The 22,668-nt window shown below is 36.6% G+C and overlaps 1 protein-coding gene across 1 annotated transcript; it reads right to left on the bottom strand.

The window, feature by feature from the left end:
• Positions 1-20,315: 20,315 nt before the first annotated feature.
• LOC145046259 (hydroxyproline-rich glycoprotein family protein) lies at positions 20,316-22,340 on the bottom strand. The gene has a single exon (XM_078994554.1). It carries the CDS (start codon positions 22,338-22,340, stop codon positions 20,316-20,318), a length of 2,025 nt encoding a protein of 674 aa, XP_078850680.1.
• Between the last annotated feature and the right edge of the window lie 328 nt (positions 22,341-22,668).

The following is a 22,668-nucleotide window of genomic DNA, read 5'->3' as shown; positions in this document are numbered from 1 at the left end:
TGACAAACCTATCTTCTTGGTGAAGACAAAAACTATTTTCTTGGTGAAAGGAACAACTTGGAGAACTTCTATGCTATTTCCTTTCTCTTGATTATATTGCTTAGATTAGTTTTACATTTCTTATTCATACTTGAAGTATATCTGATCAAACACAAACCTTCAGGACTATTGATAAGTTCAAAGCCTAGGTCTTCATTCAAGGTTTTAGGAAAAAACATGTCGTTGACTATTTTGATACGTATACTTCAGTTGCACATATTTCACTATTAGATTGTTGATTACCTTGGCAAGTATGCATAATATGATTTTCTATCAAATGGGTTTTAAAATAGCCTTTTTAAATGGTAAAATTGATGAAGAAGTTGTACATGAAACAACAAAAGGTTTTGTTATGCTCGATAAAGAGCATATGGTATGTTAACTGGTAAGATCTTTATATTGGTTGAAACAAGAACCCAAACAATGGTGTCAAAAGTTTGATGAGGTTATTTTTTTCATATGTTTTAAAGTTAAACCAATGTGAATGATGTGTTTATAGTAGATTTAATGATGTTACTTGTGTATGAGTGATCATTTGCTTATATGTAGATGGCATATTGATTTTTGTTACTGACCAAGATCAAACAGATGAACCAAAGCAATTGTTGTCATCTAAATTCTCCATGAAAGACTTGGGAGATCATGGTGTAATTCTTGGCGTAGTAATTAAGAGCATGAATAATGGCTTAGTAATGACTCAAAGTCATTATGTTGAGAAAATTCTCAAACGGTTTAATTTTAGAGATTATTCTCTTGTGAGCACTCCTATGGATTCAAGTGTGAAATTAATGCCCAACAATGAAATTCCTATTTCGCAGTTAGAATACTCTAAGTCTATTGGTAGCTTGATTTATGAAATGAAAAGTACCACACTTGATATTGCTTATGATGTAGGAAAGTTAAGCAGGTACACTAGTAATCCTACTTCTCAACATCGGCAGGCAATTAATAGAACGTTTAAATATCTCAAGAGAACCATGGAATATGGATTGGATTATTTGGGATGTATTTCAATTTTAGAAGGTCATTCAGATGCAAGTTGGATAACCAACAAGAAGCACTCTTGCATTACAAATCTGACAATGGAGTATGAGTTTGTTGCGTTAGCCATTGCTGGTATAGAAGCATATGTTGGATAAGGTATCTAAGTCCATAACTATATTTTGTATGTACTTGAACCGATTTAGCATGGTCCATTTGGGTTGCACTTCACCGGAACAATTTGGACTTCAGAAAAGAGGATATTTATGATTTATTAATATATTATAAGTTATAATATATTAATATGAAATCCTTATTTAATTAGTGTTGATCAAGAATTAGTTTGGAATTAATTTTGTGATCAAAACAGATTAATTAAATAAATGGGGATTGATTGTGTAAATCATTCATTCTTGTTAAGTGGGCTTATGATCCATGATCCTTTATGTTGGGCTAAACCAATGTGGTGACCCATGGATACTCCATGGAGGTTAAAACCCATGGAGCATAAGGAATATGGAAAGTCATGCACATTAGGGTTTGCATGGTGTAACCCTAATCATGACTCACTATATAAGCAACCCCCTAGCTATCAAATTCGGCACTAGTGAGTGCGTGCAAGTGTGTGGCCGATTGTGTGAGTAAATGAATCCTCTTCCAAGTTATTCCAAGTGTTATTGGTGATTTGTGATTTCACTTGAGGCATTCACATTATTGGTTCTAGGCTCTTAAATCTCCAAGCAACAAGCTACAAGAAAAGGTATGTTATCTAACTTGGTTTATTACCTAAGTATCAAAGTTTTGTATGCTAGTTAGGGTAATACCTTGGAAATGGAAAGTTTGCATGTATAATAGAGAAAACATAGATCCAAGGTATTTAGGGTTGCATGTACACCTTAAGAGTGTTATAATGCTCAAAACCCAACAGTGGTATCAGAGCCTAGGCTTGTTTTCATTTATACTTGATGCTACTTGCTTAGAAATGCTTTAGAAATCAAAATTCTACCGTATGGATAGTGTACTCGCCGAGTCCACTGGGGGACTCGCTGAGCCCCTTCACAAAACAGGCAATCTCGCCGAGTTTGTTCATACACTTGACGAGTTGGAGCCCCTAAGTGCAAATTTTTGAGTTTTAAGGCTGAAATTGGACTAGGATCATTACCCTAAACTGTTTTTGAACTTATAAACCTGTTTTTGATGTGGTAATGATCATGCTAATCCAATTCAAAAGATAATTATCAATGTTTCATGTTTTGTATTAATTTATATGGTTAATCTAATTACATGAAATTTGTTTGATTTGAATTGTCTTGTTCATATGAGTTTAATCTAAAACTTGAACATGCTTGTTAGTTTAGTTGATGATTTTAATGGACTCTATAACTTGTCCTCATGTTATTGAATTCCAAAAGTTTTTCATTTAAATCAATCATTAAAAATCATAGTTTATAGAAAAATGAAAAGTCTCATTTAAAAACCATTAAACTCATATGTTATGAAGTTGAAAAGTTTTGAAGAGTTTCAAACATGCCCTCAAGTTTTGGAATTTGTAAAGTCATATAGATTAATACTTTAATTCCAAACCTAGAATTTTAAAAGTTTAAAATTCAACCCTTATATTATTATAATATTATAAGTTTAATACATATATATATATATATATATATATATATATATATATATATATATATATATATATAGATATAAGAAAAAGTCAGTCTTACCGTTAGTATGCCTTATTCACGAAGCTAGTCTATAAAGGTGAAAGACCCCAACTTTCGTATTTTTGAAAGACCCAAACTTTCATACTTCACAATATTATTACTCCAAAACATGCTATTTGCATATTCATAAAAAGCAATATTTTACATTGATAAAAGGATTACAAACTACTGGATACAAACCGACTATTACAAAGTGTTATATATTACATAACTACCCAGGATATTGTAATTTATACAAACATAAACTTGAAGTACAAAAGTACTATTACAAACTATTCTAAATCTTTCAACAATATGTGATCATACTAGTTACTTATCACTTGCAATTGTTATACATTGATAGGGTAAGCGGTGACGCTTAGTGAGTTCAATAATAGATACAATATAACGTTATGCCATATATATACTTCAATATGGCAGAAGCAAAGAAGAACAACAAAGACATATGTGAAATCATGTGACAAGCATTCATATCAATCAAAAACTTTATTCAAAGATATACTTTTCAATACTTGATATACATCAATAAAACTTTGGCCCAAATGGCATTAAAGACATGCAATTTCTAATTAACATCTTGTTAGATTTCAGGCTTATAGTCCTGTCTAACCATTTGCCAATGCCATAGAATAGAAGTCATTCTCTTACGGAGACATGCTCTACATGGCCAGAGGCTACGTACCAGTACCAATGTGAATCTAAGTCCTTTCACTGATCACATGGTCAAAGGTATTACATTTGCTATAAACATAGCGAATAAAATAACACAGGAAAATAACTCAGAATAATAACACTGAAAAGCAAATAGCACATATAACACATAACATACAATTGTTCCTATATATTGAACTCACCTTGAATTAACCGGGGGTTAAAATAGTAATTTGGACAGCACTTCGGCTTTAAATATGACTTTCTATGTTGAAAACCGAGAGCTTAATTGAAAACCGGGCTCTGCGAAGGTAGGGCTTCAAAACCGAAAAGATAAAATTTTTGGGCTTCTAGGGAGCTTCGGGACGTGTTTCGGGTGCTAAAGTTGATACCGGGGCTTCGGGGAAGGTCAAAATGAAGAAAATATGGAGAAAGGGGTGAAAAGTGTGAATTTTCTAATCTTAGTCGGGAGGGTTCGCACCCTCCTATTTATAGGGGCGAAGGTCTTTGGCCGAAGGAAGGAGGGGCAGCTAGCGGCTCGCAAGAGGACCAGACGACGCGCATGCGAAGGCTCCAGGTAGCTCGGCTCGCAGACAAGCACGCGTCGGACAACGAGGCCACACGCGTCGGCTTTGGATTCGTTCAGCGCTTTGGTCCACTCGGAATGCGACAGGAGCACGAGGCGCGTCGGCAGTTTGGACAGGAAAGTACTCGGTGATGCAGCAGCTTCGTGCGAAGGACGTGGCCGAATTTGGACCACTTATGCGAGATTTCTCGGATTTTGAGCCCCAAACTTCTAAAATCCATAACTTTCGCATACGAGCTCCATTTTTTGACGTTCTTTATATGCACGCGTAGCTAAAATTATGCTCTACAACTTTCGTTTAGACTTTATCGGATAATTTTGACTTTATTTTTAATATTATTATTCTTAAAAGACCGGGACAGGAAAATCCGTTAAAAATTCATAACTTCTTCATCCGACATCCGTTTTCGTTAGACTTTTTACCGTTGTACTACAAATGACGAGACCTTCGATTCTCATTTAGGATGTATCGGTCAAATATCGCTCGATCTAAAATTCGAGTTTTTAGCTGTCTACTGCTAAGCTGAAACATCGAAAAATCATAACTTCCTCATACGAAGTCAGATTTTGGCGTTCTTTTTATCGAATTTCTCGGTTTAACGAATATTACGACTTTCATTTAGATCACTAAGTCTAAAAATTAGTTTATCAAAAACTCACTTTTTACGTCATTCGGCGTCATGTCGGTTTTATCGCGGATCTTCAGTTGGTCATAATTTCTTCGTTATAACTCGGACTTCGACGAGGTTTTCGCCTACAAGTTTCTAACGAGATTATTTACAACTTTCAATAATAAAATTTTACTTATTTAAAATTTTATATTGTCGCTAAATTTCATTATTTGGCTATTAATTGGAATCTCATAAGACTTCCAATATTTTCTGAGTGATTCTAAACATAGTTTTACTTCATTTCTAGTAAAAAAAACCATATGTTAGAACTCAACACTCAATTTCACATAGTATTTCACAATTTTACTCATTACAAAACACGATTTCTAAACGTGTATGTTACGAAGGGGGGCCTATAAAATGGTGGTTTAATGGGTGTCCACTCTCACCCATTATTTCCTTGACTGGTGGAGGGTCGTTAACCGAATGGGTTGGATAGGACATTAATTCTCATTAAGTGTAATGTTAATTATAAAGTAACTAAATGTTTTATAAATTCCCCATCTTTGTTACTTCAGGAAAATGTGAAATTGATGCTAACCCATTAAATTACACTTTGCACCTTACCAAGTTATTAGTGGAGTGTGTGTGGTTTACCGGCATACTAACATGGACTAGTAACGGTGGCAAAGGGTAGCATAATATTTGTCATAGATCGATGGAGCGTGTGTGGTTAACTAACACATCAATTAGGTGCTAAATGACATTAAGATTACCAAGTATATTTGCATGGTTATTCACACCTTGTTTGTGATCCACGGTATCCCAGTCACAAACTTGAAGGGCATAATTGAGATTTAAACATGCATTGAAAAGTTCAATGAGTCTCAAAAGAATGTAGGAATTTCAATTCATCTAAAACCTAATAATCAATTTCATTTTTCATGGTGGAAATTGGTAAATCGTCATTTACCTACCTTTAAATATTTTGCAACTTGGATTACGACATCCCTCTTCCAAATTGTAAAATATTGTGTTGGGTCCTAGCCTTAATATTTCATTTTGGGTGTTATATAAGGACTCCATATCTAATCTAAACTTTATCTTTCTTCCTTTTCAGATGTCTTCCAAAAAAGCTTCTGGCTCAAACCCTACTGGCTCCTTCTCTCTCATAAACCTTTGTGGGAGAGTCATCTTTGATGGAAATAATTTCAATGATTGGATTAGGAACATCATGATGGTCATGCACTATGAGGACAAGGAATATGTACTTGACTAGGAGTTTAAGGTCATAGATGAGTCTTTTGCTACTCTCGAGTAGATTGTTGAGTACACTACCCATGAGAAGGATGCCACTAAGGTATCTTGTATCATGCCGACAACTATGACAACAGAACTCCAAAAGTCCTATGAGGACTTCTACCCTTTTGAGATGTACCAAGACCTGATGGAAAGATACCATCAGAGTGCACATCATGAGAGGTATGAAATCATCACCTCCATTATAACAACTAAAATGAAGGATAGAGAGTCCATCTCGACCCATTTGTAGAAAATGCAAAGATTTGTGGACCGTTTGCTTAAGTTAGATATGAACTTTGATGAGGAGTTGGCTATATATATCATTCTCCACTCCTTACCTCCATGTTATGATCAGTTCCGCATGACCTATCATATGAACAAGGATGATGTCACACTTAGTAAGCCTTAGGGACTTTTGAGGATTGCTGAAAGTAGTCTCAAAGGTATGAATGTTGTTACTAATCCTACTACTGCCCCAGTCTTAGCAATCGGGCAAGGAAAGGGAAAGAAGAGGAAGACCCCTTCCAAGGATCACAAGGGAAATTCTCTTGATGGGTCCTCTTCAAGCAAGACTAAAGTCGGTCCTGCTGCTCCCTCCTCCAACCCAAAAGAAGTAGAGTGCTTCTATACTCATGATAAGGGGCACTGGAAGCGAAACTGCCCTAAGTACTTGCAGGATGTTAAGGATGGCAAAGTAAAACTCACCCATGTAGGTATTTAGACTATATTTCTAATAACTCACCGTATACTAATTCTTGGGTCCTTGATACAGGTTGTGGTATTCACATTTGTTCTTATTTACAGGGACTAAAAAGAAGTGGGGATGTGGAGCACGGGAAGATAATCATGGAGAATAGGAAAGCTTCACCTATCACCAAGATTGGAGTTTATTCTTTATTGCTTTGTAGTGGGTTGAAATTAGATTTGAATAAATGTTGTTACTCGTCTGAAATGGTGAGAAATATTATTTCTTTCATGGTTTGTACAAGCAAGGCTTTAGTTTTTCATTTGATAATGAAAGTGGTGCAATTAATGCTTTTCATAGTGATGTATTTTATTTTAAAGCATTTCCTTGTAATGGTGTATATGAAACTATGATGGTTGTAGACAACTTAGGAAATAATGTATTTCATATTGATTCTTCCACTAGTTTGGATAAATCATCCTTGTGGCATTGTCGTCTTGGACATGTCAATAAGAAGCGCATAGGCCAACTCTAAAAGGTTGGAGTCTTGGAATCATTTGAATTAAAGTCGAAAAACCGCTTCTTTTTTCCAGTTCTGAAACAACTTGGGAGAAATAGGAAACTTGTTTGCTTGGAAAGATGACTAAGTCACCCTTCACTGGTACTTGTGAGAGGGGTGAAGGTTTTTTGGACCTCATACATACAGATGAGTTTGGACCCTTAAAAACTTCCATAAGGGATGCTAATCTCTTTTATGTGACTTTTATTGATGATTATAATAGATATGGTTATGTCTACTTAATCAAACATAAGTTAGAAACCTTTGAAAGGTTCAAAGAGTTTAAGAAAGAAGTGGAGAATCAGCTGGGTAGGAAGATAAAGATGCTCTGATCTGATCTAGGTGGAGAGGATCTTAGTATCGAGTTCCTAGACTATCTTAAGGAATGTGGAATTGGTTCACAATTGGTACCTCCTAGGACACCACAACTTAATGGTGTGGCTGAGAGGCACAATCGAACCTTGTTGGACATGGTTCGTTCCATGATGAGTCGAGCTTTGTTACCTATCTCATTTTGGGGGTATACCATAGAAACTGCCACCCATATCCTTAATCTAGTCCCTACCAAGAAGGTTGCAAATACACAACACGAGATGTGGACAGAGAAGGTTCCCTCGTTAGCACACATCAAGGTTTGGGGTTGCAAGACTTTCGTGAGACGCGAGACTCATGACAAGCTCGAACCTTGGAGTAAGCGATGTATTTTCATTGGCTACCCACAAAAATCCTTGGTTACCTCTTCTACAGACCGAGTGACAATGTTGTCTTCATTACGAGGAGAGGAGTCTTTCGTGAAATTCATAAGCCAATGAAACAATGGGAGGCAAATTGACCTTGAAGAGCTTCAAGAGTAAAGCAATGAAGGAACCTCAAACATTAGCGATGATTGAAGAATCTATACCTCTGAGGCGTTCCACAAGAGTTGGGAATACACCTAAGTTTTATGGTTTCCATATTACTACCCAAGGTGATACATTTATCAGTGATAAGACACTGGTAAATTTAGATGAACCTAACAGCTATAAGGAAGCCATGGCAGGCTCTAAGTATGCAAAATGGAAAGAGGCTATGGATAGCGAGATTCAGTCCATGTATGACAATCAAGTTTGGAATTTGGTTGACAATGTACCGGGTCATAAGACAGTCGGGTGCAAATGGATCTTCAAGAAGAAGACCGACATGGATGGGAATGTGCACATTTATAAGGTGTGACTGGTTGAGAAGGGATTTACACAAACTCCGGGAGTTGACTATGATGAGACCTTCTCACTAGTAGCTAAGATTAAGTATATTAGGGTTATGCTAGCCATAACTGCATTTCATGATTATGAGATATGGCAAATGGATGGCAAAATAGCTTTCCTTAACGGATAGTTGGCTGAGGATGTTTACATAAATCAGCCAAAGGGTTTTGTCAATGCATAGTACCCTAATAGAGTGTGTAAGCTTAAGAAATCCATTTATGGATTGAAACAAACATACGGTAGATGAAATCTTTGTTTCGATGAGAAAGTAAAAGAGTTTGGCTTTTCGAGAAGCGAAGATGAGTCCTGTGTATATGTCAGAGCTAGTGGGAGTACAGTTAGCTTTTCGGTACTGTATGTGGATGACATACAACTCTTAAGAAAGGACATCCCAACCTTGCAGGAGGTGAAATCCTGGATTGGGAAGTGTTTCTCTATGAAGGAGCTGCCTATATCCTTAGGATAAAGATATTGAGAGATAGGAGTAAGAGACTAATTGGACTTAGTCAAAGTATCTACTTGGACAAGGTGTTGAAGATGTTCAACATGCAGAATTCCAAGAAAGGTGACTTACTGATCCAAAGCAATGCCAAATTGAGTAAAGCTCAGAGTTCGAGTACAAAGGCTGAGATAGCTAAGATGAATCGAATACCATATGCTTCCGATATTGGCTCGATCATGTATGCAATGACTTGTACTCTCCCTGATGTGGCCTTTGCTTTGAGAATGGTCAACAAATATCAGGGGAACCCTAGTAAGGCTAACTAGACTACGGTAAAGAATAGTCTCAAGTACCTGCGAATGACTAAGGACTGGGTTCTTTTCCTCGGTGGGATTGATGATGTGAGAGTGACAGGGTATAGTGACGCTAGCTTTCAAACCAACGAAAATAATTTCCGCTCTCAGTCAGGCTGGGTATTTACCCTGAATAGAGGAGCAGTTACTTGGAAAAGTTCCAAGCAGGAGACTGTAGCTGATGCAACGTGCGAATTAGAGTACATACTAGCAAGCAAAGCGGAGAAGGAGGCGATTTGGCTGAAGAACTTCATTTGATACCTTGGAGTTGTACCAACTATAAAGGTGGATATGGAGATTTTCTATGACAGCAATAGTGCGGTTGCCTTAGCCAAGGAACCAAGGAATCATGGCAGATCCAGGCATATTGATAGAAAATATCACTTCATAAGACACAAGATAGAAGAAGGGCTCCTCATAGCAAAGAGGTTATTGTCAGAAGACAACCCAACAGATCCCCTCACGAAGGGACTGAATATGGTTAAGCATTTGCAGCATGCGAGGCGTATCGGGCTGAAAGACGATATTGGTTTTAATGATTAGATAGCTATTTCTGAAACTTTTAAAATGTAATTGACATTTGATGATTAAATAAAAGTTGTTGTTTATTTATGAGTAAAGTTACTATCTTGTGTCAATTGGTTACTATTGTTTCAATTTTGCATGTTTTGACTTCCAGGATAATAAGATTATTTAAACTATCCACAGGCAATCATACTTTGGAAGTAGGTATTAAATCAAGATTGTCATGAATTTGGCATGTAGATTGTCAGAAATTGTTAGACATTTCTACAACATTCATGAGTGCTCATAAGTTCTAAGTATTAGATTAAACCCACACTCACTTGTATCACTTCATGGAATTCATATCAAGTGATCGTGAGGCGATAATATCATACAAGTCTTCAAACCAAGTGTTATGAGTTGTTGACTATAAGTTGGTTGTGCATTGATAGTACGAAAACGCATCAGTAACTTGATGTTATAAAACGTACTATTGTGTATGATTTGACGAATTGTTAGTACAAGCATATGAGTCGAAGTTTATCTGTTCCTTTTAGTCCTTGGAGGATTAAAAAAGAAATCCCGGGCCCCTCAATGATTTTGTTTTGACTTATGTGTCGAGCCCGGCCATAACTCAATTGATGTGTTCGATTAAGTTCCATGTCAAACAAATTGGAAATCAGGAAACAAACTATTGGATAATAAGTATGACGTTGTTCCATGTATTTGTCTAGTTGATATCTTGAGAATAGAGGTATATATGATCACTTGTCTAAAATGGCACGTCTTAGTTCAACAAAGTTTTAAAAGCTATAATTGTTGGTCGGTTCCTGAAGTCATACTTGCAACTATAGTTATTAGACTTATCCAAGTGGGAGACTATTAGATAAGGTGTCTAAGTCCGTAACTATATTTGGTATGTACTTGACCCGATTTAGCATGGTCCGTTTGGGTTGTACTTCACCGGAACAATTTGGACTTTTGAGAAGAGGATATTTATGATTTATTAATATATTATAAGTTCTAATATATTAATATGAAATCATTATTTAATTAGTGTTGATCAAGAATTAGATTGGAATTAATTTTGTTATCAAAAGAGATTAATTAAATAAATGGGGATTGATTGTGTAAATCATTAATTCTTGTAAGGTGGGCTTATGATCCATGATCCTTTATGTTGGGCTAAACCAATGTGGTGACCCATGGATACTCCATGGATTTTAAAACCCATGGAGCATAAGGAATATGGAAAGTCATGCACATTAGGGTTTGCATGGTGTAACCCTAATCATGACTCACTATATAAGTAACCCCCTAGCTATCAAATTCGACACTAGTGAGTGTGTGCAAGAGTGTGGCCGATTTTGTGAGTAAAGGAATCCTCTTCCAAGTTCTTCCAAGTGATTTTTGATTCCACTTAAGGCAATAACATTATTGGTTTTAGGCTCTTAAAGCTCCAAGCAACAAGCTACAAGAAAATGTATGTTATCTAACTTGTTTTATTACCCCAAGTATCAAAGTTTTGTATGCTAGTTAGGTTAATGCCTTGGAAATTGAAAGTTTGCATGTATAATAGAGAAAAAATAGATCCGGGGTATTTAGGGTTGCATGTACACCTTAGGAGTGTTAGAATGCTCAAAACCCAATAACATAATGGCTAAGGAATCTCGTTTATATGATTCCTTTATGGTCAAAGCCGATAACACCCATCTCTATCTGTTGTGATAATATAGCCACCTTGGCTAAGGCTCACAATCAGTTTTTAAATGGCATGTCTACACACTTAGGTGTTAGACATAGTATGATTAGTGAACTAATCATGAATGGAGTGATTTTGATAGATTTTGTGTAATCACAACAAAATTTAGCTAATCACTTAACTAATGGTGTGACAAGAGACTTAGTGTACAATTTTGCTATTGGGAGGGGATAAAAGTCCATTTAATTATGTAATGGTGAGACACCCAATCCCCTTTTAATATGACATTAAAAGTTGAATACAATGTGGAAAGCTCACACTTATAGGTTGGAACACATAAAGTATACATCACAGGTATGTGTTTGGTTCTTCAATTCACTGGGTTGAAGTTTAACTTTTTAATAATTCATTTGATAACATGTAGGTATAGATACATGAAGTAAATGAATTAGCTAAGTGGTTTTGAAGTATAGCCGCATTTCAAGAGGTTGGGGACTTGGCTTTGATAATCATGAGAGGATTAGGACGCACAGATTTATAATAGTGTCAAGTTGTATTTTGCTAGAAAGTTCAATAAACTAGTATGTATTTTACTTTCAGGTATTCTCACTACAAGAAAAAGACCCTTTCACGATGCGCAAATCACGACGCTCACTGATTTATGTTACACAAAAGAGAGTGACAATAAAAACGTGTCGTCTGTTCAAAAAATTTGAGGATTTAGGTCGCGCATTATTGTGTGCCCCTAAATTAGTGTCTAATGTAAAAAAAAAACACGGAGGGCACATTATCTAAAACGTGCGTCCACTGTGATTGTCGCTTTATGATTTTTACTAAAACGCGCGTTCTTGAAAGGGGGAAATGAAATCCCCTCAAAAATTTTAAAATTTTTAATACCCCGCTTCAAGATCCCCTTCGTTCTATTCTTCATTTTTCTCTGCAAACCCTAATCACGATACCATCTCTGTTGTATACCTCAACAATTCATATATCAGAATATCATTGGGATAATTTCTAGGGCTTTTTCAAACACTCATTCGACTCTTCTCTCTCCAGCCTCCCGTGTCTATCTATTTGGTGCTTTGATATCCCCTTTCCATTTATGCCGCCGTTTCTGTCGCCATCAAAACGAGGATATGAGACAGTGCTTGATCTATGATCGTCCAGTCGTCGATGCCCGGTTAATAGGAGTTGAAAACATCATAACATAAAAACTGTTCTTAACCTTGCCGGACTCAGAAAAGCCGATGTGGCACATCCACGAGTATGAGGTGAAGAGCGACGTCCTTTTCCTTCCCAGCATCATTGGTCCAGTTGAGCGGCAAGATCGGGAGAAAGCGCCGAAAACTTACGGGAAGACGATTCACTTTTTTGGCAGGTGGATAGAGGCAATCAACTTCCCCTAGGTCTCCCACAGGTGGATCAAAGGTTGCAAGTCAGATTTGGGATCGAAAGTCTGAGGTTTAGGGTACGATCGGAAGCATCAAGATGCAGAAAAAAAAAAAAGCGGAGGAGGCATCAGGTTCGAAGATTGTTCTCTTCTTCTTCATGTATGTGCCCTAGATTTCTTTCTCTTACATTCAATCTCTAAAGATTCTTTTATTCCCTAAATTAGGTACGAAGATTATTCTCTTCTTCTCCATTTGTTTTTTTGGAATGACGACCTCTCCTCTTAGGAGTAAGTCCTGAGTCCCCAATACTTGATCTGCAAGCTGTGACATGAGTTTTTAGTGAAGATAATGAGTAGCAGACTTCAAAACCCATTTGTTGGGGCAGCTTTCCAATCTTCCTTAAAGCCAAGAAACGTGAACTGTTTGGGTTATCTTGGAAACAAATTTCCCATAAAACCTCGGTATGATATCATTCCACGTGCCAAGAAAAACGACTGGATATCTCACGGGATTAGGTTCTCACAATTATTCGGGGAAAATGTTGAGATTTTATGGAAGAATATGGGATTAAGAAGTGGGTTTGTGGTGAAGTCTGTGAAAGAGCCTTTCACTAGAAGCAAAGCTATAGTTAGGTCATTATCCATAGTCTGGGAGGAAGGTTTGCTTCTATTCCAGTGTTCTGTTTTCTATGATGTGATATCTGGGGTGTGCTCTTGCTTCTTCACAAGACTTAACTCCTGAATTGAAGCTTACAACTGCCTCAGCAATAGCAACTGGTATATTCCATTCAAGAAATAACAACCTGAATGCTCAAATTTTGATCTAAGTATTTCTTAAAGATTCATACTATACTAAGATGATTATGGTGAGATATAAAATAGCTTTTTTTGTTCATATTAAGGTCATTAAAGAGGTTAGCACCAGTCTTTCTTTCTAGAGAATTATGGTGTTATCTTTTATTTACTTGTTCGGTTGCAACAATGCTGCCCTGATGAATTCATTGCATCTTTATCAAACTTTTGCAATAACAAGGTGAAGCTTGTGTATGATCTTTATGTGTATTTATAGTGCCAAATCTTGATCATAGGTCAAAGTGGACAATTACATTCAAAGAATATAATTTATGTACTGCATTTATATTAAAAAAATTCAACATGTTTTGGTTTTACAGCTTGAGGAGTTCCGTAAAAAGAAAGCAGCAGCTAAAAAAGCTGCATCCAGTAATTCTGTTAATGGAGACTTACATGAAGTAAAAACTTCAGTTGCTGATGCGATAAACACTTTCAATAAACCTTCTACAAATAATAATCCAGAGGAGGATAATAATCATAGCAATTTGAATCATTACAGTAATATAGGTGCATTGTTAGGGACATATGAAGATAACACATTTAAATCCGAGTCAAAGAAGCCTCATCTCAAGTCAATTGGCTCTCTTAACCTTGGAGGTGGACCCGAGTTAGAAAAGAAACTCAAGTACACAGAGCATGTTTGCTCAGGGGTAATTTTGGGAAAAGAGCTTGTAAATGCACCTCCCAATGTACTTACCCCTGGTTCGTTATCCTTCTTATTTTCAATTGTTGATAGATACATAGAGTTAAAATATAGTTTTTCATTTTTCTTTTTTAATAATTGTAACAGGGGTATCAGCGGAAGAAGATGAAAAGATTGCTTCAACAATCCATTGTGATAAGTTATCTGATATAGGTTCCGAGTATGAAGGGTAAGATTGTCAAACTTGTTGATAGAGACATAGAGTTAAAATAATCTTTTAAGTAAAAGATTTTGAATTTATGGAATGCTTCAACAAAAATGTAAATAATGATAAAATCTAAATTGGATAGTTTTTTTTTTTGTTGTTGTTGAAGGTTTTTGATTGACACATCTGATAAGCAACCTTGCATTGGTATGGGCAGTGGCGGATCTAGTGTAGAAGAAGTGGGGTGCATGGACCCCACTTAAATGTTGGTCCCACAGTATATATATATATTAACATAATAAGTTTTTCTTTATTGTAATTGGATATGTCCCCACTAAATTGATGCTGGCACCCAAGCCGTTTGAATTTTTCATAAAAAATTGGCTCTCTTCTCCCTCTCATCTAACCTAGTTCACTCCCGCTACTCTCTCCCTTTTCTAACCTAGCCGCCCAAGAAGTTTTCTTGCCCCATTCACCACAGCCACTACCCTGTTCTCTATGTTTGCCGTCGCCGGAGTGAGCCTGGCCACCACCGCTGTTCATGTTCTTTCTCTAATCGCTACTAGATTAGCCGAATGGTATTTTTCTTATTTCTATTTTTCAATTAATTAAAGTTAGTTTTGTGGAGTATGTATATCTGTAATAATGAGTTCCTTTACCAGACTTTGTTTTTATTCCCCCAAAAAATTAGTGCGTGGTATATTTCTTAGTTTTGATTAGTTAAATTTGGGATTTTTAATTTGTTTTTGTTTTTGTTTTTTTTTTGGTGATGAAAGTTTGTTTGTTTTAGTTGTTAATCGTTGTTAATCAAGTGGGGTAGTTAATTGAGATTTAATATTTATTAATAGTCTGATTATTCACTAGAACCATGGAAATATAGCTTAAATGTTTATATGTATTTACATATTCATTCTTTTGGGTCCCTGCAGTCTTTATAGCTTTGCTTACAGCTGCTTACAGTTTTATAGAGAAGCAATCTGCTCAAAGCACACGAAAGTTATCCTTATGTATGTATGATCACATATATGCCGAAAATTACAAATGTCATAACTCATGAATATTTTTATTCATAAGTTAATTTGTTTTTCAGGTCAGCAAGAGTCGATTCATAGCTATTTTCTCATTACTTTGGTGACTGCCCTGTTATTCATGCACACCTGTACCAACATACTTCCTTGAAGACATTCATGATAGTGTAGATTATAAGCTAGCTTCAGATTCTCTAGCTTCTTTGAGATCCAATGCACCAAAACAGAAGGTATTTTACAAGTTATATATTAGTAATGTATAGTATATTATAATTATATATTGTCTGGCAAATCCCAAAGTCAACAGTTCTAATAACCTTGAAACTTTGCTGAATGGAAATGCACTATCTGTCTTAGTGTAAGTTAGGTAGTGTAGTCCAATCCTTTAAGTGTGCTCGTAAAGTGTTTCATATTTTTCTAACAAAGATGAGGGACATACACCTATTCTTCTACATCGCCATTTAGAAAGGCTAATTTAACATCACTCTGATACAAGAAAGGTGAAAGCCCTAGAAGAGTTGATATGGGTGAATATTCTCTATTCTCTAATCTCTCCGCCTTTTTGTTGTAGGATGGATATAATTATATATATTGAATATGGAAAGTTTTGTGTTTTGTGTTGTAAACACTTAAATATGTTATTTGTTCTGTTGTGTGTGCTGTTACAGGACACAGAAGAAGAAGATACACTTAAAGTTAACATCAACTTTCACTTTATTTCTTGAAGCTAACAAAAACCAAGGTAAACTACATAATCTGAATCTAAATTGATTGGGCTCATGTGCATTACCTTGCATGCATCATGTGAATCACAATTACGAATGGAATCTGTACAGGTCTTGCCTTCCCTCAACAAAAGCTTATGTCTCTTCAATACCATCCGGAAGCTTCTCCTGGACCCCACAATTCATACCTTGGTAATATTCAATGCCTTTCTTCTTTATCATTCGCAAGTTGAAACAACTTTTACAAATTAAGACCTTGCACAATAACAAGTAAAAATAATTCATTATCATTGTACTTGTATTACTTTGTGTATTATAGCATCCTACTTTCATTTTTCCTATCACAAGGTTGTACTTAAAATACCCTATTATAACAATGTCATTCATATACTAAGGGAAAAAAACTAGAAGTACAATGGCATAATAAAAAAAATGAAAGTAGTGTTCAACAATTACTGTGAAACCTCTAGAGTTTAGATTTCTTACTAGTTGTGAACATTTGTTTCTTCCCTTTCTACCCTTCACTTGCAGGTTGATGATTTGTCAAGAATGTTCAGACTATTTTCCAAAAATACCCCATGGATGGGATCCTGTCTCTAGTATGTTTAAAAAGGGTTGTGATTTAGAAGCTTTCGAGGAAACAAGACTCAAGCAAAAGTGAACACACAGAGAGTTGTTGGCACATAGTAAGCTAGATAATGCAATTGTATATAAATGAGTTCATTTTTTTATAACATTTACTCACTACTGGAATAGTTATTTGTATTTGACATATTAGTGAAATAATTTATCTTTGTTATTTATGGTATTTTATTTTGTATTATGAGATTTTAATGTATTATTTAATTTGAAAATTAGTAAATCTATAAATAATATTTTTTTTTAAACATTTAAAATTATGATACGCAAAAATGTGTGTCATCTTCATTTATGACATGGCCTTTCTTGACAATGGCTTTCTTGATACGCATTGCGTGTCATTAACACGCGCGTCGTAAGATTATGACACGTCAATGTGTATCGTCTTCCTTTATGACAGGGCCTTCCTTGATACGCATTGCGTGTCGTAAACGCGTGTCGTAAACGCGCGTCGTAAATGAGCGTCGTAAATGCGCGTCGTCTATAGACGACGCGCAAAATTGCGTCGTCTTTCTTTATGACAGGGCCTTCCTTGACGCGCATTTGCGCGTCGTCTGAGCCTTTTACGACGCGCAATGAGCGTCGTAAAAGGCTGTTTTTCTAGTAGTGTCTGTTGGATTGAAGGGTTCAACTCCTGGAACACCCTGATTCTCGAGTATTTGAATTGTTTCATATTAAAATGGGAATTCAGTTATTTTGAAATTTTCATTTATGTATTAGTTTGGTGTGTTTAGATAATTTTATGCTACTTCATGGGTTACACTAAAATGGGGGAGGATTGTTGGTGATTTTAGTGCCACCAGACATTTTGTGTAATTAGATCTTACATGTGAGCTAATGGGCTTATTATTTATACTCTTTATTATATGTTCAGTGAATGCTAAGTGAATGCATATATAAGATCGAATTATAAGCCAGTACAACAGAATGACAGGGGTGAAGGGGGTCGTTCCCCCTTGCAGGGTCCTAGAGGCAGCACACCTAGTGGGGTCTAAGGGGAACAACCCTTGGTGGTGGTCTCACTGACCGGTCAGCAAGCGTGGTCGAGGGGCAGCGTCCTGGCAGGGTTTGGGGCAGTGCGACGAAAGGTCTTCGAAAACTTGAATTAGTTTCATCATAGTAAACCGAATTCTAGTAGGTGATTATAGTAAGATTGAAAAATCTTGTTAGTTTTGGAAACCATTTGATAAGCCATTAAATTTGAGATTCTCCTAACTAACTTAGAAGATAAATACCCTAATTTGTCATGCATATATATGACTGCTCTTGAGTCGTATAGAACTCTTCTCAAATATTCTTCTTTTAAAACAAACTCAGAACTCTATGATGATTTGGCTCGTGTTTCTATTCCTAGATACACAAGTTTCCTTTTGAATTATCCTAGACTAGATTTCGTGTCATCCAGACATAGGATGGAAATATCGGTTCGGGAAGTGAACTTACATAATCCATAAGGAATTCGGTTCTCAATCATCACCCTTCTTATAGTACTTTCCAAAAAAAGTGAGTATTGACCTACGTAAGGGTACAATTTAACCTAAATGTTTAGCAACTAGGATCATATGTGGAAGTTACATTAGCTTTTTACCTAGTCAGTAAGTGAGAAACATGAAACAAATGAAGCAAACTAGACAATTGGTTAAATTTACACCAAAATTGTAAACTTAGTGACTTAATTAAGAAAAAAAGAAAACAGAATGTCAAAATTGAAATTTTATGTAAACTTAGTGTCTTTTATGTAACAAACCCGAAATTTTATTTATTAATTATTCAAAACTTGCCCTTTGTATTCATGCAACCCTTTAGTTGGAACTAAGTCCAAACTTGCCTCTATACACCTCATAATCTTTATTGCAACCTTACACGCGCATTGAAATATTTAATGGAAAACAAATTCTTCGTTACCTACATGGTACCATAACTCACGATCTTCACGTTAGACATTTTTCTATTTTCCCATTATCACATACGGGTACTACTAAAACACTTGACGAAACCGCATAACTTCCTACTAATTCTACTATTGCTTTTTTAGTTCCATTGTCCTGTTTCTAAGGGTATCGTATTGCTTTTTTAGTTCCATTGTCCTCTTTCTAAGGGTATAGTTGTATTTTGTGACAATTTTAATTCATAACCTTGCTTATGATCTAGTACAAAACCATTGTATTAGTTTATAAATATCTTTAATATACCCAATAGTTGTTCTTAAAGGTCATGTTCCACTTTGAGTATTAGTAGAATTCCTGCTCGAACTACAATGTTATTTTAAACAAAAGATTTAACTTTACATTTGGATCAAGAGGTTTATGATAGCCTCTATCTCAACCATTGTTCTAAAAAGCTCATCATGGCTCAAAGACTTGTACTTATCGTCGAGCTTTGGCAAAATATCGTCTTAAGTCATATATATATATATATATATATATATATATATATATATATATATATATATATATATATATATATATAATGAACAATAATAGAATATAGATATAAGATTATTAATTATATACAAAATTGTCATCTTAAATCACGTCTTACAAGCGGCATGACTCGCCACGACTCGAAAAAACTTGATGCTTAACATTATCGTCAAATCCCGTCTTATAGAACCTTGTTCTCAACTATTACCAATATATGTGTTTTGTGAATACAACTAACCATCACAAGAATTACAAAAATTACAATGTTTTTGTTCCCGCGATGAGAACCTAGTGGTTGATGAGTAGAATTCCACATATGATATCGATAATTCAAACTCTGCTAAACATAAAATATTGCTAGTGTTTACCAATTGATCTTCCACGTGATTTTGAGATGGGTTAACGTAGGCCACTCAAATGATACAACTTATCATTTTTTTTAAAAAAAAATTACTATATACACAACTATACAGGTGATACATTATGACTAAAATCTTGTCACGTTGAATTTTTATAAGTTTATATCTATATCTCAACCATATGATCCATCAAACAAATTAGGTCATGGGTATTTACCCATAATTTCATCATGTTTCTCAAGTTATTGCTAAATGCGTTTATTCTCAATCTATCAAATTGTAAATAAAAAAACAAGTGTCCAAAGCACACCACTGAGAACATGTGTAAGTAACACAAGCGAAATGGATGCAAGAAATTACCTAAGTATAGCAAAATCACTTCATCAATAAATCAATAAAAACGTATATTCAAAATCGAAAACTGCAAAACCTTGTGGAGGCTAAGTACCTAAGTATAGCAAGAAATTACTATATTAGCCTTCGAATCAAAACCTTCATACTTCAACAATTTCTCCGAGATGCTAATGCGATCATCAACGAGAATCATAGCCATCAATGCACGATGTACAGTCTCACATGACTACGTAAACAGTAGAAATGTCGATGATCGTAATTCCACGTAGGGGTATTAAAGGAATTTCCCTCTAACTTAGGCTTCATAATGGGCTTTAACCCGTTTTGTCTTTGAATGAATTTATCTTTTCCATTCTCCATTCATCTTTAAGTCTCGATATAAAAGTATCAGCTTTAGCATTGACGTCTGGGCTAGGAAAAAATAATGGCCCTGGCCCGGAAGTGGGCCCAACTAAATCACCGCCGCCGGCATCGGTGCCGATCGTTGTTGATGACAAATCAATGTCATCACGATCCGGTGAACTGCAGACGGAACTGGCGGTGCTCCGTAACCTGACAAAATCACCACGGAGCTCGAATTTCATCGCCGGCATCCTAAACGGCGGTGGAGGTGGCGGCATTGGAATCAGCGGAGACTGGGAGCCGCTCGGGAGAAAATCATCCCTTTCATAGTAACTGGTGGCGGTGGGTTTTGGAAGGGGAGGTTTGCCTTTGCTCGTAGAATGGTGGTTACGAGGCTCCAACTTTGGTGGAGACGGAGGAGATGGAGGTTGAGGTTGACTTTTAGGCTTAGATACCTTTTTTGATTTTACAGGAGTGATGTATCTGGGTGGTGTCATCGGTGGTGGTGGTGGAGGCGGCGGCGGAGGTGAGGAAGCAGTATTAGAGGAATTGAAACGCTTACTCTTTGTTCCGTTTTTGAATAAGCTGTTCATTATTGAAGACGGCGGCGGCGGAGGCTGTGGTGGTGGAGGAGCGGTTGAAGGCGAATGAAACCGCTTGCTTTTGCTGCTGCCGGATTTGAATAAGTTGTTGAAGATTGAGCTCGGAGGCGGAGGTGGTGGAGGTGGAGGAACTCTTGGTGGAATTGTTGCAGGAACGGAGTGAATTTTCTTATGTTTGCCTCCTTTTTTGAACAGATTTTGGAACATTGAAGGAGGCGGCGGAGGAGGTGGTGGAGGCGGTGGTGGCGCAACCGTTTGTTGTGGCTCCGGTGTATCCGGTGATTGTATAAAATGTACTGAAGGTGGAGATGAATCTGAACTACTGGAACTATTTCTCAATCTTCGTTTGTTTTTCTTCTTACTCTGATTGTACAACGAAGATATGGCTGTAGCTATCTCCTTCGTAGCATCACTTACTTTCCGCTCCAGTTTCTTATGCTTATGATGAGATCGCGGCAACCACACCTCCGTCTGCAGAGGAGGTGGTGGTGGTGGTGGAGGTGGCGGCGGGGGTGATGGGGGAGGATGATAGGATTTCACTTTATCCAACTTATCAGATTCAATTTTCCTCTGATTTTCAACCATTACTTTCCGTCCAACACTTCTGAACGAATGCCTCCTTGAATTTGCCGACAAAGCAGAAGGCGGCGGCGGCGGTGGAGGAGGAGGCGTCACAGATACCTGTTCCCGGAAATCCGAAGCATTTGGTGTAACCTCAAAAGTATCCACAACAATCTCCTTCACCTCCGAAAACTCAACCCGATCCGCTTCACTTCGCCTTGATCGCTGATGAATATCACCGGAAACCGGCGTCGATCGATACAAATTCTCCCTGTCCCTCCCTTTCTCCCTACCCATCCGCCGTGCAAGGTTGTTATAATACCCAGACACCGGCGACGAATAAATATCGACGTCAAAATCATCAAAAAACCGACTCCGATTATCACCGTTCTCCCACAACGGCTCCTGCCTCAAATCCGGATACGAACTACTACTTCTGATTCCACCCGTCGCCACTTTCCGATCCGAAAACGAGACCCATTGACCCGACGACTCCGCACTATTCCTGCTCTCTGCTACCAAACCGTTCGCCTGATCGGCGACGTCCCCGGAGGACGAAACTTCATCATTTCTTCGAGCCAAAACACCGCAAAGAATCGCAAAAAGTACAAGGAAAATGTTAAGGGAATCCCAGGTGGACTTTACAGAACTTGGTTTTAGGATATGTGAAGTATGGAATAGAACTGGTGGGAGGAAGAAGAAGAGGAAGAGCAGTGCAATGATGGGCAGAATTATGATCAGTACAACAGGGTCAATGAGCGGTGTACGGCGGCGATTGGTTGCGAGTGTTGGTTGGAACCAGAAGTTGGGTGGCGCGTCGGGATCTTGCTCCATTGCTATTAGTTGGAGAAGTTTAAACTAAAAGTTGAAGATAAAGCATTTATATAGAGAGATACATAATAGATAAATATATTTTAATTCAAAAATAAAATAAATTTAAAATTAATAACTTGAAGCAACAACACATGGCAAATTTGAATGATACTTAATTTTAAAAAAAAATGTATCATTCGTTTTCAGATAATTTCTGGAAATATTTAATAAATCTCTCTGTATGATCTATCCTACAGATGACATGTACATATGATATCTATTATTATATCCATATTAATATAGTTATGGTTATTGATTATCGAAGAATATAACTATTTAAAAAAAATAC

Source organism: Lactuca saligna, chromosome 5 (genome assembly GCF_052625555.1).
Source record: "Lactuca saligna cultivar CGN05327 chromosome 5, ASM5262555v1, whole genome shotgun sequence".
In the NCBI taxonomy this organism is placed as follows: Eukaryota; Viridiplantae; Streptophyta; class Magnoliopsida; order Asterales; family Asteraceae; genus Lactuca; species Lactuca saligna.
This window is presented reverse-complemented; position numbering and strand designations above follow the sequence as displayed.